Source organism: Diadema setosum, chromosome 20 (genome assembly GCF_964275005.1).
Source record: "Diadema setosum chromosome 20, eeDiaSeto1, whole genome shotgun sequence".
Taxonomy (NCBI): domain Eukaryota; kingdom Metazoa; phylum Echinodermata; class Echinoidea; order Diadematoida; family Diadematidae; genus Diadema; species Diadema setosum.
In genome coordinates this window covers 14,094,964-14,112,262 of record NC_092704.1, presented here as the reverse complement: position 1 = coordinate 14,112,262, position 17,299 = coordinate 14,094,964, and the positions used below count along the sequence as shown (strand labels likewise).

The following is a 17,299-nucleotide window of genomic DNA, read 5'->3' as shown; positions in this document are numbered from 1 at the left end:
ACAGAACATGGATGCTTGTACAGAAAAAAAATGAAAACCTGATAATGCGTACATTAAGATCAGACTACTGGAAAAAAGTCCTATTATTGTGAAAGAAGTTTACAAGGAAGCGTTTCACTTCTTGTCCATGTCGACGTGATCACCCCCATCCCCCCCCCCCCCCACCCCCGTAACATATCTTGACGGGTAGTACATGTATAATGCCTATATACAAGCGGTATAGTCATTAGCGAAGGTGCTCCATTTGTATGATTTCACCAAACAACGTGAGGGGTGTATAAAGGCATCGTAATGATTCGGGAAAAGAATAGTATTGTATCCATGTACACAGTTATTTCTTCCTTTGGAATATTACCGTTTTATGGAGAATTAAAAACATAAACCCCAAATTACCGATGAATCGCTGCAACTTCAAAAGCTTTCGTCAATGGGCAGCATTTCATAGTTACAGAAATTATTACATATTGTTTTCCTGATAACATGATTCCTAAATAATTCTTGACAAACGGGTAGGATGATTTGTATTAACGACAATTGACTAATGAAACGATAAAAAAGGAGAAAAAATCTGATGTCCTGTCCATGTTGCACTTATTGTGCAAACCTAAAGGCAGCGTGGTGTCATCGAATATCCAAACTTGAAGCATTTCGACATCAAATTATAGGGTGTTGAGGTCCATGAAGAGCAAAATGTCATCAGGAAACAAAATTGATAATTGGTAACAATTTTCTCTCCCATTAGCATGACGAAACAAACTGCTCTTCCCATCATTATTTTTTACCTCTTATGCCATTGTTGCTACACCCTGTACAGATACTTGTCGTTGGTATCTAAAATAGCGCCGTTCATCGTGTGAGCCTTACTTACCAAGAAAGTGTTGCACTTGTGGACCTTATTTGCGTAACGTCTAGCTCGAGGACGTGATTTGCCGAGTGTCGACAGTGGTCGTGCTTGTGAGTCTTTTACACTTATAGTGTCTATCTCATGGGTCTGTTTTATTCAGTGTCAAGCTCGTGTAATGAGCCCTATTAATCTTAATAAAGCAAAATGCTTTTATTTAATGAATAATTTCCCCATTTAAGCGTTAAAATCTTTCTTAACATACCATCCCTACCCTTTCTTTTTTGGTCCTTATATACCCAATATCTTTCTGAGTCAAAATCTCCTCTGCCGTAACCTTAATATCCAAAGAAAAATAAATCCCTATGATGCTGATTTGTAAGCAAGATCACCAAAAAAAAAAAAAAAATCAAATTCAAATTTCACCCAAATTCATCCAAAATGTATTGTAACCTACCAATTACATGCTGATCTCTTACAAACAGAAAAATATAACAATGCTGACAAGGTGTGTTTCACCTCATTTTGCCGACACTTAACACCCTTAATGTTCGTATCTTTTCCGACAACCCTTTTATAAAGTTTTAATGGTAAACAAAAACAAATATGGAGAAGTATATGTGCCACCCTGCCTCACACCCAGACTGCTTGATATCAAAGTATCCTGTTATATTGAGTCCCACCTCCCCCACCCATTCATAATACAGCTATAGTTACATCCATAAGCAAAACTTTTAATCCAAGATCGAGAATGACCTACCGAAGTCAAATAATGCTAATGTTTTGAACAAAAAGGCATGTGCACGACAGAATCAAATGTTGAGAGAAATATGATATTCAGAAGGGTGAAGGTTCAGGTGCGAGTTTCTTCACTTCACAGGTGCGAGTGTCGCTGCCCGGAAAGCAGTAGATGCCAAGTTTGAGTCCCACTGGTTCCTTTTTTTCCGACGTGTTTGTTAATTTACAGATCAGCAGTTGCGATCTTAACAAATTTAATTTGTAGAGGGAGACAAAGTGAAGAAACTCGCACCAGAATCAAATGCTTTTTCAATAGCTACCAAAACCCCCTTGGGTAGCCATAGAGAAATAAAACGTCTATCATCTAAACAGATTCTCATATACTTTTGATTTTCATGTAACTAACATGATCACAATGAACACGCATGATTAACAATTTCAAGTAGTACCACTTTCATAATTTTTGTTTATTTTAAAACTTTTGACAAAATCTTATAATTACCATTTGCCCATGTAATAAATCTGTAATCTTATAATAATAATAATAATAATAATAATAATAATAATAACAATGATAATAATAACAATAATAATCATTATTATTATTATTATTATTATTATTACCATTATTTTTTTTTTTTGAATGATGATGATGATTATTAGTAGTAGAAGTATCTATATCGCGTCAAATCCACTCTGTAAAAGAGTGCTCAAAGCGCATCGTTATTATATATATCTTTAATCGACATGCCATCTTTACCTTCCTGCTCTATATCAATGTAATTACTATAGGGCCTACATGCTTTTTGGATATGGATACTCCTCCCTCCCCCCCCCCCCCCCCCCATTGTATGCTTGGTTTAATGTCTGCACTAAAAATATCCCCCAAATTGACAAAAGAAGTGCTATAAAACTCCACTTTGTATTGAAATCCATTATTGCCCGGAAACTTATCACACTTTATCCGCTTTAAAACTTTGTAACATTCAGGGTATTTTTTTTTTTGTTTCTTTTCCTTTACAAAAATTCCTTTTTTCAACTGATACAAAAACATCGCATTAAGAAGAAGGATTTTTATCTAACGCACATTAAAATCCAAAAATATTTTTCCATAAAATTATCCAATGTTTTGATACCGTCTGTGTATCTGTATGCCAATTCCCTACTTTCAGTTATACTAATTTTCTCTCGTTAGTTTTCAACAACTGTTCAAATGAATATTTGTCCTTCCTCAAACCATTTCGCTCTTGACCCGACTCTCTTGACGAGAATAATTATGTGAACTGTTCGACGTCACTTTTATTTTCTTCAATTTCATCCAACATAGATTTTAATATGAATTCAGCAGCCAAGACTCTGATGTAAAAATAATTCACACAGCAATACACGCTCACATAACCTCACGTCGATTTATGATTCAGTAATCTTTTTGCTCCAATCAAATTATAGAACAAACAAGACATGTAACGCTGCTTGAACTGACAGCGAATTCTCCAAAATTCTTATAAATCACAAAACTGGAGAGGAAAGTTACGTTGTGCGACGTTTCGCCGATTACTAATCAGCTTCTTCTGGCATCCTTCCAGTGAAAGAATGACCCTTATGTGTGAAGTCGTGCAGGAATTTCACGCACTGATGCGCTCACGAGTGCGTGAAAGACGGCTCGGAATCTCTCGTATTGCCCGGTCCATACATACGGGGCGCCAAGTGTCGTAATGGTCTCTTTCTTACGAAATGCAGTCATTTCGTCGGCGAAATGGCCATTTCGTGACGAAATGACAATATTTCGTAGCGAAATGAAGTCAGTTTGTCGACACTGCATTTCGTCGACGCAATGGCCATTTCGTAACGAAATAAAGTCATTTCGTAACGAAATGAACATGTCGTTGACGAAATGAGGTTTTTTTTAGTCGACGAAATGGCCACTTCGTAACGAAATGACAAAATTTCGTAACGAAAGAAACCATGCGACACTTGGCGCCCCATAGTCCCAGGCATGTAAAAGGTTGAAAAGGAAGCCCTTCTTCCTGTTGAGGCTGGGTTCCTCCACTCATTTTCAAATGTATATATATATATATATATATATGTATTTTTTTTTCCAGCAAGTCCAGTGGAAGTACGCCAGAAGCAGCTGATTGATAATCGGCAAAACGTCGCACGACGTTAGTTCCAATTCTAGTTTTGTGATTCATATGAATTTTGGAGATCAATTACACGTCGGCTGGATGAATGATAATCTTCAAGAGAGCATATTGTTAGTAATCAAATGTGAATCCTTTGATTCATAACATTATATTGTTCCACTGCAAATTGCACGAAGAACATCCCCAATTATTGCGAATAGGAATTAGGCCTAAAACCTTTTTTTTTAAGGTTGGTATACTTAACAGACTCTCTTTCTTATCACAATTTCAATGTACACGTTATACATGTATAGAAACACTGCATTACCTTGATGTGCACAACTTTTTAGACTTGATAATATGTATAAATATAATTATATATTACTACTACCTTTATTGCAATAATGATAACAAAGTTAGTGGAATACGGCAGGACGAAGCAGATTTACACTGCCATTACTCCGCACCTGTCACCTCACCTGTATAAAAATAATCGATTGAAGTTTATCTCAACACACCTGTTATGTTCCATTTTAGCAACCTTCTTCCATTCTCTCTCTCACACGCACACACACACACACACACACACACACACACACATATATATATATATATATATATATATATATATGCATCTCTCTTTCTATCTTGACAGTGGAAATCACTTATTCATATTTCAAAGGAAGGATATTAGTCATTACTATACGTAGGTTCATCATGAGTGCCCGTCACTGCAAAGGTAAGTCCGAATAGTATGATCTTGCCAAAGACCTTCACCTGATGTTCACCTCGCTGTCGCTCACAGGTAAACAACTCATAGGATTCAAACCACGAGTGCCTCGAATACAGTATACAACAAACTCCACTGACGATGCCAGAGCATGTCCATAGTTGACTTACAATAATTATGAAAATACCTAAAATTCCAAATTCGACCGTATTTTACGTAGACTAACACTGGTTGCTCAGGGATACCCTCCTTCTTTTTAATTATTATTATTAAGCTATAATGCGAGGAGTTACAGCTGTTACTCTAACTAATAGAGAAGCATTAAAAACCCTTGATGCAAGAGAAAAATATTTAGATGAGCCATGGTCAAATATACCTCAACTTTCTTTTGACACGCGGCACATCGCGTAACCATGGTAATCAGTACACAAGCACATAGATCTCCGCAGATTTTTTTTTTTTCTATCATGTTCTTCGGCCATCTTGAACTACATCTGGTAATCTTAACAGTCCTGTAGTAAAGAGGAGGGGAGATAGTATGTGTAAATGTGTATGGCCTATATCTATCGGGAAGGTGTCATTTGTATGTTGAGCAAATCGGGGAATACCGTCCGCATTCACTGTTAATTGTGCGTTAAACTCGTCTAGGGTTTTCGTACCGACGCGCTTCTACATAATTATTATACTTATCGAGAAGTGTTACCATAAAGAGGTAGATTTGCTATATCGTACCCATAGTAACACATTCTAAACACTTTCATGGATGTAGATTATTACTGTATTCATCACCAACTTTTTTGCTCAATTCTATGATGAAATGACACATCTAAACGATATTCAGAAGCAAAGAATTGAGATTGTTTGAAGCGTTATTAGGCACATGTTTAGATTTTGTCTGGTTTTTGTGAACATTTATTTTTGTCGGCGTCGTAGTATGTCAAACTTCCAACATTCTCAAACAGTTGTCAGCCGATCTGTCACTAGTAACACTTCCTTAGTCGACGCGTCGTTTTCATCGTCAACGCCAACCGTGTTCGCGGTGGTACTGAGGTCTTGTTTGGTCAGCGACTTCGTCTCCACGTGGTCGTTGTTTAGTGATCCTCTTCCATCAACCCGTCTAGTGCTCCGCCGATGAACGAGGAACGTAATGCCGTAGAAGAGCGCAGAGCAGCCCCAGAAGATGGCACAGGTGAGCACAGATACTGTATAGGAGCCAGTAGTGTCGTATGTGATCCCTAGAACAGAGTATAAAGAGGAATTTATTTTCCGTTTGCTGTACCTGTAAGTTATCCCTTAAAGGGGTGGGATAGTTTTGGTTGAGATAAAGATTCAGGTTTTAACTGTTTGCAAGATACTTAAAAACCACTTATATGGTATTTCACAGAGCATACAATTTTAAAAGGAATTCAATGTTTAATTGATGAAAATTGGTTTTGAAATGGCAGAGATACCTAGAAACAAAGAGAATCGTGATAAAAGATGGGACCCATGCACCTTTCAGGACCATTTTGTTCTGCTTTGTTTTTGATAGTGTGCTTTATTCTACTTTTTTTTCTCTCTATTGATTTGCAATAACAGTCACATACCTGGGATTATTGCTGCCAAAACGCTTGCAATGCCCCATGTACAGAAGACTCCGTTGTAAGCTTCCGCCGCAAAGTCTCTTCCAAAGAGTTCAACAGCCATACCCATGGCAAGAGAGAGGAACAAGGCCCTGAGAAATCCCACCGCTGAAAAAAGAAGAAAATAATAATGATAAAATAAAATAAACATAAGTGAGACAACATGAACGGAGGGAGCAGCAATCACCGCGGTCAATAATTGGATGCTGACTATAACGTGGATATGAGCTACATATCTACTTGTATGTAAAATCATTAATCTCTATACTTTTTTCACATTTTCAACACCCCCTGCTGTTCAAGTTCACTCTCATCATAGCCGAGAGTCAGACTATTATGTAACTGCTGAACGAGATTTTCAGGGAATAGAATTGAGAGGATTAAATGGTACCTTCCATTGGTCCAGGACATGGATGTTTAGACCGGACAACGCCGAGGAGGATGACTGGTAGGAGCATCTGCAATCTAAGCTACCTCCCCACCCCCACCCCCACCCCTCCCACGTTTGCCACATCTGATAATGTTATACATGGACCCTACTTGAGGATGTTAACTATCGAGGGTAGCCTCTTCAGTGTTAACACTGCTCAACCCAGAGGGCCCTGCCATTATTATCACCCCAGCATCGCCTGGTACCCATTTATTCATCTTGGTCAAGACATTGCAAGAGGGACACGGTGGGCATCTTGTCCAAGGATGAACGCGCCGGACAGGATTCGAATCCAAACCGTTCTTTGTAGAAATTATTGGCCTTGTCCACTAGGCCCTATAGACCATAGATTATACACGATACTCCCACAGACATCGACATCAGTGTATATAGCAACCCGATGTTGATCAAGGTTCGTTAACATTCGGTACTCCGAAGGTTCGTTATTTCGAAACGCAAAACTTCCTTTTTCCAAGAGGTACGTTAATCCCAATATTCACAGCGTTATTCTGAATGTTCGTTAGTCTGAAATGAAATAAGATTTGTTAATCCGAAAATGTAAAGACGGTGCGTACTATCGAACCTCCGGAATTGCAAATTTTATTTCGTTTCGGATTAACAAACCTTCGATAATTACGAGCATTCGGAACAACGAACTTTATTTCATTTTCGGATCAACGAACCTTCAAAAAAACGAACCTCCGGAATAACGAACTAACCCAAGAACGTACCGACAAACTACTCATGTAAGACTCTCAGAAAAAGGGTCTGATTGATTGAAGGTAATGACGCTTCCTTGCCGCCTGAGCTGCTAATTAAACCGATGGCTTCTCTTCATGTCAAATTTGAATGCTTTCAGCAAACAAGACCAAAAGGAACAACGGAAACTTCATCATAATCGAGAAATAATAATAAGAAAAGCATAACATTCAGTGATTTTACATTCCAGTTTTCGGTGACGATGGTCACTTTTAAATGTATGCAATTCAAATGAAGTGATGATTGCTGAATCATAACAATACTTCAAAATTTGAAGCTAAATAGATAGATAGACAAATAAATAAGTAACTGCATTCCTCTATATAGAATTGCGTAATTTCATTCTAGCCCGATCATGACAACGTACCTGTTCCAAGTATCGAGCTGTACTTACAACACAGGCTTTTGCTTTTGTCTAAAAATGAATACGCATACAACTGATCGAAGCTGTTCAGAATTTAAATCCTATATAGGCCCTATATACAGAGCTTTAGGAAGAATAGGATATCATTGTGTCAAGTATAATAACTACAAGGAAGGTGAGGGAAAATGGAAGATATGGTTTTTTTCATTTCTTTATCAAACTAGAAAACTGACATGGGAGTAGGTGGTTGTTGAATTATTTGTTCATTCATTTCCATCTGAGAAGATGGCTGGATAGCCTATATTCAGCTACGCTAAGCTGGTCTTCCATGGGGTCCAGTTGGATGTGATGTGGGACCACTTTACCGGGTTAAACACCCTGCCCTTTGCGATGAATGAATGAAGCGGGATCTCCACTTTATGTCCTATCCGAGGGACAGAGTGTTTTGCTCAGTCCAGACTCGGGTTCGAACCCGGGCCCTTAGGATCGTAAGGCAGACGCTGTACCGACTGAGCCAACTCACCGCCCTCATACCATTCCATACATTTTCTTAAAACATACGTAGCCTGATGTGCAATCACCTGTAGCGTAGAGGTAGAGAACGCCTTGGACCGCCGTGATGAGTATGAGTACAGTGAGGATACAGTTGGCCATGGCGATGAACGGGTAAAGACTGGTGATGGGAACGGGGAGCTTGTGGGTAAGGAGCATGACGCTGGCACGGCCCACAAGCGCTCCGCCCGCCAGAAAGGAGTGCAGTGTCGCTGTCAACTGGCTCGAGATGCCGATCGACCTGAGGTAGCTTCCCTGAGGAGGGTATGACGTCATTGGAACCGACAGATGAAGTGACATAATCGGAACGGTAGATACAAAGTTGGTAGTTTCACAGTTACGACGCGTGACAACGAGGATTTACTTTCAAAAGAAGGTATAGAGTCAGACCTGGATGCAGGTGGTTATACGAGTCCACTTGATACTTCAAGGTATGTATGACTTAATACACATTTTCATTCTAATTATCAAAGAATACTTCATATCAACTACTTTTATCTATTTGAAAAGCTGTTCAATTTGCTAGTCATCACTTCAGTTCACGTTTGTATTTCATCGTTTATCTTTCCATTATCATTACATTACCAACTAAATGACTTTATCCTTAATGTTCGATTGTATTTCGGAACTCAAGGTAATTAAAGGGTGCGAGTAGAGCAACAAAAATATGTCCAGTATGTTTGCGGATCAGACCGAAGCCCCGTTTTAATAGATCTTACCGCGACAACGTCACGACAACGTCACGACAACTTCAGAAGAACAAAATTCCTGAAGTTGCCCGGACGTTGTCGCCGCAACAGGGCTCTGTTAAAGGAACTATCACGTTTTGAACATTCCTAAGTGAGATGATGAGAAAACTCTTATGAAATATGAAAGAGTATGTAATTTTAAGGATTTAACATCAATTTTATGAAAATTGGTTTTCAAATGGCTGAGATATCAAAAAAAAAATAATAATAATAATAAAAGGCGACAGGCCACGCCTTTTATTAGGATCTCTTTGTTTCACCTTGTTTTTGGATATCTCAGCCATTTCAAAATCGATTTTCATCAAATAAACTTTTGATACCCCTTAGAATTGCATGCTCTTTGACATCTCATAGAGTGGTTTCTGAATATCTCGCAAAACGTTAAAAGCTAAATCCTCACCTCAACCAGAACTGTACCCACCCTTTAAAGCGGGGCTTCAGAATGAAAGGACCATATTTTATAGAGGATATGAATGAAGAGGAGAAAATGGAACACACACAATAGGTGATTAAGAAGTACAATGTACTTATAGTAAGTAATGATTTGATATACGTACGAGATTGATGTGGTTGAAAGACAGAGCAGTGAAAGACACGAGACTTGCAACTTGCAGGAACCAGAAGGCAGGCATTGATAAGATTCGGGCATAGCGCTGACAGATGCTTATCGTCGTTTTCTCCATTTCGTCATCGACGTCGCCCTTTTCATCCAATAGGCGAGGTTCGACGTCAGAGTCAACGACGGGCGGCTTGCATTTTCCCTCTTCCGATGGCCGGTGAGCTATCCTCCTAGTTAGGTCCCGGGGCGGGGGCCTGCGAGCAGTTGACAGGCAAAAAAGGGAAAAGGGTAATAGTGGATCAAGAGCGGGGAAGTGACTAGATACGGAGCGGGGGCCTGGGAGTAGTTAACTAGCAAAAGGAGAAGGATGGCAGTAAGTGAATCAAGAGTACGGGAAGTGACTAAATTTGGACCCCCTATACTCTTGATAATAGTCAATGTTTCTTCATCAATGCTTCTCCTTTTGCCAAGGCGTCGAGAGGATTTTAAGACAAGAGCAAAGAGAAGACAAGAACAAAAAAGGGATGTAAAGAGTAAGAACATGAACAAGAATAGAATCAGCAGAAGCAGGCGTATGGAGGTATGATAGCAGAAGTTGTAATGATAGAAGTTTTTCAGTTGTTGGAGCTCTACAATAGTTGGAAAGAGAGCATGAGAGGTAACATATCAATCACAAAGTGGTAGAAACGAGTCAACATATCAATCATAAAGTGGTAGAAAATTAGCACAAAGCATTTCAATGGGAAATTGCCCATTTGTATATATATTTGTATGTTTCTTATTTCCTTTTTTGAGATTCTGAGGCTGCCATCACTATCAAACATGTGCTGAAAGACGGCAGGCTCCTGCATTTTTTTTCTTCCTCTTTATTCTGAAACAAGTGTATCCTCGATTCCTTTGATCTCATTTTTATATTTATACCTTAAAGATTGTGATTATGACACTATGAATGTAATTTTTTTCCCTATTCTGTTGTCAGATACACGAGTTGTCATTTTTTGTCAATATTTGATTTCCTTGAGAAAAAAAAAAATGCAGAAATAAAATCGAACTGAACTGAAAGTAGCACAGTTATATAGCAGCAAATATGACGAGAGTAATGAAAGTAGCAGGAGTAGTAGAAAGGTTGCAGTAATGAGTAAACGTATAACGTTGTTGAAAGAGCAAAAGCATAGTAAGAAAGCAATGATAGTGGTGATGGTGCACTGTTGTAGAAATGTAAAAAAAATGTAGAAATGCTATAGCACACTTAATTAGCTGTAATAGCATTGATAGGAACGCAAAATAAAGTCAGTGACAGTATAAGAACTATATGAGAAAGTGTGGTAGCGAAGGAGGAGTTGTAATGGGAAATAATATACTTGTGTACGAACGATAGAGTTACCAGCAGTGCTCACTGTGGGTATACTTACAGTGATATATATTCATATATGCTTTGTAACACACGTGACGATAGTTCACTATAAAAGTGCTATCATCAGTGGCGTTGTGAGGAGGATTCTTCAATTTGGGAAACAGATATATCATTTTAACGCAGGTTTTCCGGGCATTCTTTTTATACGTAGAAACATCGTCAGTCGATTTCGTTTTCGTTGTACTTGTTAAGATTACCTGGAATTGCAACAGATTTCACGTTTACTTATTCTAGGTCACATAGTGAATATGCGCGTACATTTTCGTTTGTTGATCATAAATATAGTAACAGGGAAACACGAGACCAATTCAAAATACCAGATGTCTGGAGATTTACATGCAATGAACAAAATCAAGAAAACACCAGACACATGATTCATATAAAGTTTGCTGAAGTTGTTTTCAGTGTTTTGGAAACTTGCCGTAAGCGGATGTTTTGTTCGCACTGTCAATCATGGAAAAGAGATCGAAGGAGGTGGGAGGGGGGAGATGGAGGGGGAGAGAAAGAGAGGGGGGGGGGAGATGGAGGGGGAGAGAGAGAGAGAGAGAGGGAGGGGGAAGGAGGGGGTGAGAGGAGGGAGAGACGTATACTACTTGAAGGAGGAGACAATGATAGTTGGGAAGGCAAATAATGGGAAACCCAGAAAGATACATATATGCTGAAGGAAAGAAAGAGGGAGAGATATAAAGAATTGAGATTATATATATATATATATATATATATATATATATATATATATATATATGAATATAGCGGGAGAGAGAGAATTAGATAGAGAGGGAGGAGAAATCATGGAAATAGAGAGGAACAAAGTGAAGCAGAAATAGCATCATACCATGGCCTAATATGCTTCTGTGAAAAGCGAAGAAAGGAGCATATTGTGGCAAAAATGAGATAAATTACATCAATTGCGTGATGATAACCCAAACACAAGATATACGCATATAATAATAATATTAATTCATATTTTATAAAAACAGATAAAACTAATAGCTTTTTCCAATCGTCGCATGGGATAAAGATACCTGATAAAAAACACAAGAAGCGTGGCCGCGGTGAGGGTAAACGTGGAGAGTAGGCGGACGGTCCATCGCCACCCCCACGTTTCGGCGGTGATCTGGATCACCGGACTGAAGACCAAGATAGCTGGACAGTAAGATTGTTAAGTGGAATAGATTTAACTTTAAGGAGACTTTAACCCTTACTCCATGACTTCGTTTACTCATACACAAAATAATGAAATAGAATGGCGGTAAAACTTTAGAGGAAATGATATGCGAAACAATTATCAATTATTAAGTTACATGGAACACACTACGCGTTTAGATGGGAAGTCATTTACAAAATTTCCGACAGGGCGGCATCTATTTTTGAGATTCCTGAGGCAATGAAATCTTTCACACCTTCAATAGAAAATATATCATTCCCATAGAGGCTTGTGTTACCTTAGTATCAGACATACACCATGGAAACGGTGAACATTATTGAAACCTGCCTAAATATTATAGGAAAACAAAAGCAAGAACAAAAACAAAAAACGGACTTAATCATGAGCCGGTTACGTAAACCAGTTGCTGTCGAGAAAGATTACCCGTTTGTCTAGTTGACAGTTCATATTATCTTTGCCTGCTGTCACAAGTTTCGGTTGGCAACATACATTGTGGGCGCAGTGGCAGAAAGAATACGCAAATACAACATTTGTTTTTAATCCTTTGGTCTTTAGTGTTCATCTGTCCATATCTACGTCATTTCTTATCTTGTTGACCATAGCCGATAGCCAAATCGAATAAACAATGATTCTCTCGGAAAATCAGCCTTCAGTTGAACACAGTTGAAGGTATCAGTAGTTATAGGACCCCCCCCCCCCCAAGAAAGAGAACGAAAAATATATTCGAAACTACCTCTAACGTCTCAATGGGATTAACATGTTTAGGGCCGCCACGGTAAACTCATTGTACAAGTTCTTACGTACAATACAGTGCACTCTTGTATAAAGAATACAGCTATAACGAAAGTCTCGTAAAACAAATTGAAAATTCAGGTCCAAATTTTTTCTATATATTTTTTCTATACTGTATTGTTCGGCTGTAACGAAATTTGAATATAACAAAGAAAACCACCTGTACCGAGGAATTAATTATAACGGGATTAGTTTGGAACACCTACACACTGTACATTATCTCCACAAAACATACTTATCATCTACCCCTTGGCTTGTGTCATTATTTTGTGCGCTGCCTGTTACACGGTCTATGAATAGTTGGATGAAGCAAAACAATGTGCAATAAAAAAAAAGAAGCAAACCAAGAACAACCTTCTAGCACCTGGAATAACACATGTAGAAGGTTGCTAACTCGTGAGGATTTAACTATATTTCATACATTTTAGAGCAAATAACAAATAATGACAATATCAACAGAAAATCCGTGAAAATTGAATAACAGAGGCTCCGTTTTGGCTTCTTGGATCAGCTGCATTTTCCCATTTTGATTTTGAAGTATAGTTTTGGTTGAGACGGGGATTCAGGTTTTAACTTTTTGTCAGATGATTAGAAATCATTTTTATGAAATATTAAAGATCAATACAATTCTTAAGAAGAACTAAAATTTTATTTGATGAAAATCAGTTTTGAAATGGCTAAGATATTTAAAACTAAAGTATAGAAAAGTGGTCCCAATAAAAGGTTGGACCAACCTTTTATTAGGACCTTTGGTTTTTTTTTTTTTGGTTGTTGTTGTTGTTGTTTTTTTTTTTGGATGTCTCAGCCATTTCAAATCTAGTCTTCATAAAATTAACATTGAATTCCTTTTAGAACTGTATGTTCTTTAACATTTCGTGTAAGTGAGTTCCAATCATCTCGCAAAATGTTACAACCAGAATCATCATCTCAACCAAAACTACATGACCCCTTTAGATTACAGTCCATGCAGGATGTCTCCTGTGCCAGACTAAGCCAAAACATAATATTATCTTTGCTCCTTGTGGAAAAGGTTGATGAATGGAAAACTTTCCTGCGTATCGAGTTCCTGTCTGTGATACCAATGTTGAAGATAATGGCTGGTACTAACAATAGAATTCTATACTCATCGAATTATACATGATCACTGATAATGCTTTGACCTCGTAGTTACTTCAAATTGAGATACCCCATGTTGCGATTATCAACTCCGAAAATGTAATTATTCTTGATTTACTTAACTGACTGTATAACATGAACATTCTCTTGTATTCCGACAATAAGAGTGCCTTTCCCGCAATACAAATCTGCGGTCGAATTTTGTAGTGCATTGCACCATCCTTGGAATCTTACGCACATTATACCCGTTGACTTGACTGTACCGTGGTTGGGATATTTCTCTTTAGGTCTTCCTTATATCTAATTAATGTTCACTGAGGTTTACTGCTCGTATTACCTTTGTTAGAGAACAATCATACCCCCTCCCTCCTATTTTCTAGAGTTACATTCTCTATATACTTCAACAAACATGACAACCCTCAGGTAATAAACGTACGTAATCAATTCAAATTGTAATGGAATGAAACTAATACGCAGTAACAATGCATGGTGTGGGAAAACGTTCAAAACATTTGTATATGCTTCAATATTTCAAAGATACATTGATTTTACAATCAGTGTTATGTAGATTTTATTATTTGCTCAACTTCTGACAGGTACTGTAACCTACCAGTAATGAACATTTTGTGCATCAAGTCTTATATACTAATTAATCGTTATTGACGTTAATGTCTGGACATCATCACATATTGCATAGATGTTTTAATTCTCTATCATCGGAGCATAGTTTTAAAAGCTAATGCTTCACTGGACAGTCCTATATCAAATGTAAAGTAGATTCAGTGACATTAAGGCAAAGCGTACTTCTGTCAGAATAGGATACGCCGGCTTATGTTGTGTATACATCTTTAATGAAAAGTTATGTAACCTGTTAGATCAGGAACATTCCAAAGAAACAGTGTATAAAATTCATGGCGGCTAATTCAAAATACAAAGCTTCATTTCCTATGAAAAATTGAAAGCTCAACGAGGGAAGAAATTATAAATTACAGGAGTGTATTTTCATACTCCATATCGCTTTATCATATGTCACTTTTGTATTCCTCTTGAAACAAGATTTGTTTTATTCTTTTCCATCTTAGCGCCTTTCAAGATAATATGTTTCTATTTCCCTGTCATCTTCAATACCTTCGCTAATCGTCTTTAAGAGTGAGCGATAAATCCTGACAGGAAAAAAAAAATCGAGAGGAGATTAGGCTTGACGTGGTGACACGATACTAGTGATAAGATATCGGAGTAGCATAGGAGGTTTAATATTTACATGTCATATCAAAGTGAGGATATCTCTTGATGATATATTTGCTGGTATTTCACTATTTACTGAGATAACATCGACTTAAATACAGCTGTTATTATCGATTTTCTCTTAATCAATATTTGGTTTATTTTCGACAACCATGAAAGTGTCCTTTGTCGTTCCCAAATGTGCGGCTCATGGTCGTTTGTTTCTTTTCTTGCTTGCTCGTTTTTTGTTTGTTTGTTTTTGCATGCTTGCCTTACTTGCATAATGTCATTGGTCGGTAGGTCATGGACATGTTTTATACTCACAAGTCTCGAATGTGAAGCCCATGGAGGATACTGGCCCAGCACAATGTTCCTGGTCGAAATAGCACGTGACGTACACACAACCAGCCACAAAGTGGATCACGCTGCACCCGCCGAATATTACGCTGTAGGTGATGTACATTGGCCATACCTGGGTGCAAAAGCTGGTTGCTAGGAGACCGATAGCCCCGAGTGCGCATGAGCCAGCTAACGTGGCGCGGTAACCAATTTTCCTCAACAGTACAGTGGAGAGTGGCGAGCATACGCTAAAGAGAATCCAGGGAATCGTTCCCATCCAATCTGTGTACCGGAAGTAGCCACAGAGAGGTGAAATAGTATAGTGAAGGAAAATTATATGGAGATTATAATAATGATGATGATGGTAGTGATAATAAGAATGATGAAATGAAAATAACACACACAAATAATAATACTGATAATAATAATAATAACAATAATAATAATAATAATAATAATAGCTAGTTTTGTATAGAAATATAATATATATAGATTTTACACTTGTTCTCAATTATCTCAATTACTGTAACATGACTGGATACATTATTTCCAGCCAACACTGATAGTGCTCACTCTCCACTCCCTGGGGAGCACTCCAGCCAGTCGCAGCCATTTTACAGGCGCGCACATAAGTACACTGATCAACTGACGTTAACTTTCTCATCCTATACCGGGGGCCCATTTCATAAAACTTGTCATCAGTGACAATTTGTCATAGATGTGACTAGCTACTGAAATCCTTGCATCTGATTGGCTGAGAGAAAATTTGTCATAGAAATGTGGCAGTTGTCACTGATAACAAGTTTATGAAATGGGGCCCCTGTATGCCCATTTATACTCCTGGGTGGGTGGAGAGCAGCAGTGTGGACAAAGTGCCTTGCTGAAGGGCGAACGTGTCGGGCTTTGCATGGGCTCGAGGGAGCACGGTGACGATGACATAGCAATAGCATGAAAAAAAAAGATAAAAATAAAACAACAAAGACTAAGAAGATGAAACGAGAGATGGAGAGACCGGAGTATAAGATGATGATCATCATTACAATGAATCTAACTGTAATATTTCTTCCTTTCGAAATGAAATGCCGTTGAAAATTTTATTCGGAGATCACTGAAACTTACCTGTCAATGAGAGGTTATTAGACAAAGCTTATAGTTCAAAGTTGCTTTTGTTTGGTTTTGTTTTACTTTTAAATAAAATGAAAGGAAAAATGAAGTCGAATGATCAGTGACGGAGAACACTTACTAAGTGCAAAGACACTGGCGTTTAGATCCTGCTCCAGGTAAATGAAAAGGAGAGAGAAATCACCAACGATGCCGAAGGTGAAGGCACCACTTATGGCCCACATCGCTGTGGTGATCCACCGGAAGTATCGTGGGTTGTTCCAGAAGTCACTCGCGGTCGCTCTTTTCTTTCCCGCGTCCATTTTGTCTCTCCTTTCGTTCTGACAGGGTCGCAAGCGCTTCCAGGCGCTGCTCACAGTTTTGTAGTTCGTCATTTTTGAAGACTGTTGAAAATATGGTGCCGTGTCCTGGATAATGTAGCTCAACCGAACCAATGTGAGACTAGGGAATGATATTTGAGGTCTACCACAACGACAGTTCGCGTCGCAGATATTTAAATTCACACCAGACTGTTGCGTTCATCAAGAAGGGAAGTATCAACTAACCCTCAACATTAACCTGTGCATGATGATGCAAACCCACGCCAATTCTGTGAAGGGTTTCTTCAAGTGCATTTTTTAAACGGAGAAACCCGTTTGATGTCACCTGATCACCATT

At 38.3% G+C, this 17,299-nt stretch overlaps 1 protein-coding gene across 1 annotated transcript; it reads right to left on the bottom strand.

The window, feature by feature from the left end:
* Window positions 1–5,386: 5,386 nt before the first annotated feature.
* Window positions 5,387–17,016, bottom strand: LOC140243445 (monocarboxylate transporter 12-like). Its single transcript, XM_072323122.1, has 7 exons — window positions 16,764–17,016; window positions 15,506–15,802; window positions 11,907–12,027; window positions 9,466–9,721; window positions 8,189–8,414; window positions 6,019–6,162; window positions 5,387–5,667 (listed from the first exon to the last, which is right to left on the bottom strand). Exons 1-7 carry the CDS (start codon window positions 17,014–17,016, stop codon window positions 5,387–5,389), a joined length of 1,578 nt encoding a protein of 525 aa, XP_072179223.1.
* Between the last annotated feature and the right edge of the window lie 283 nt (window positions 17,017–17,299).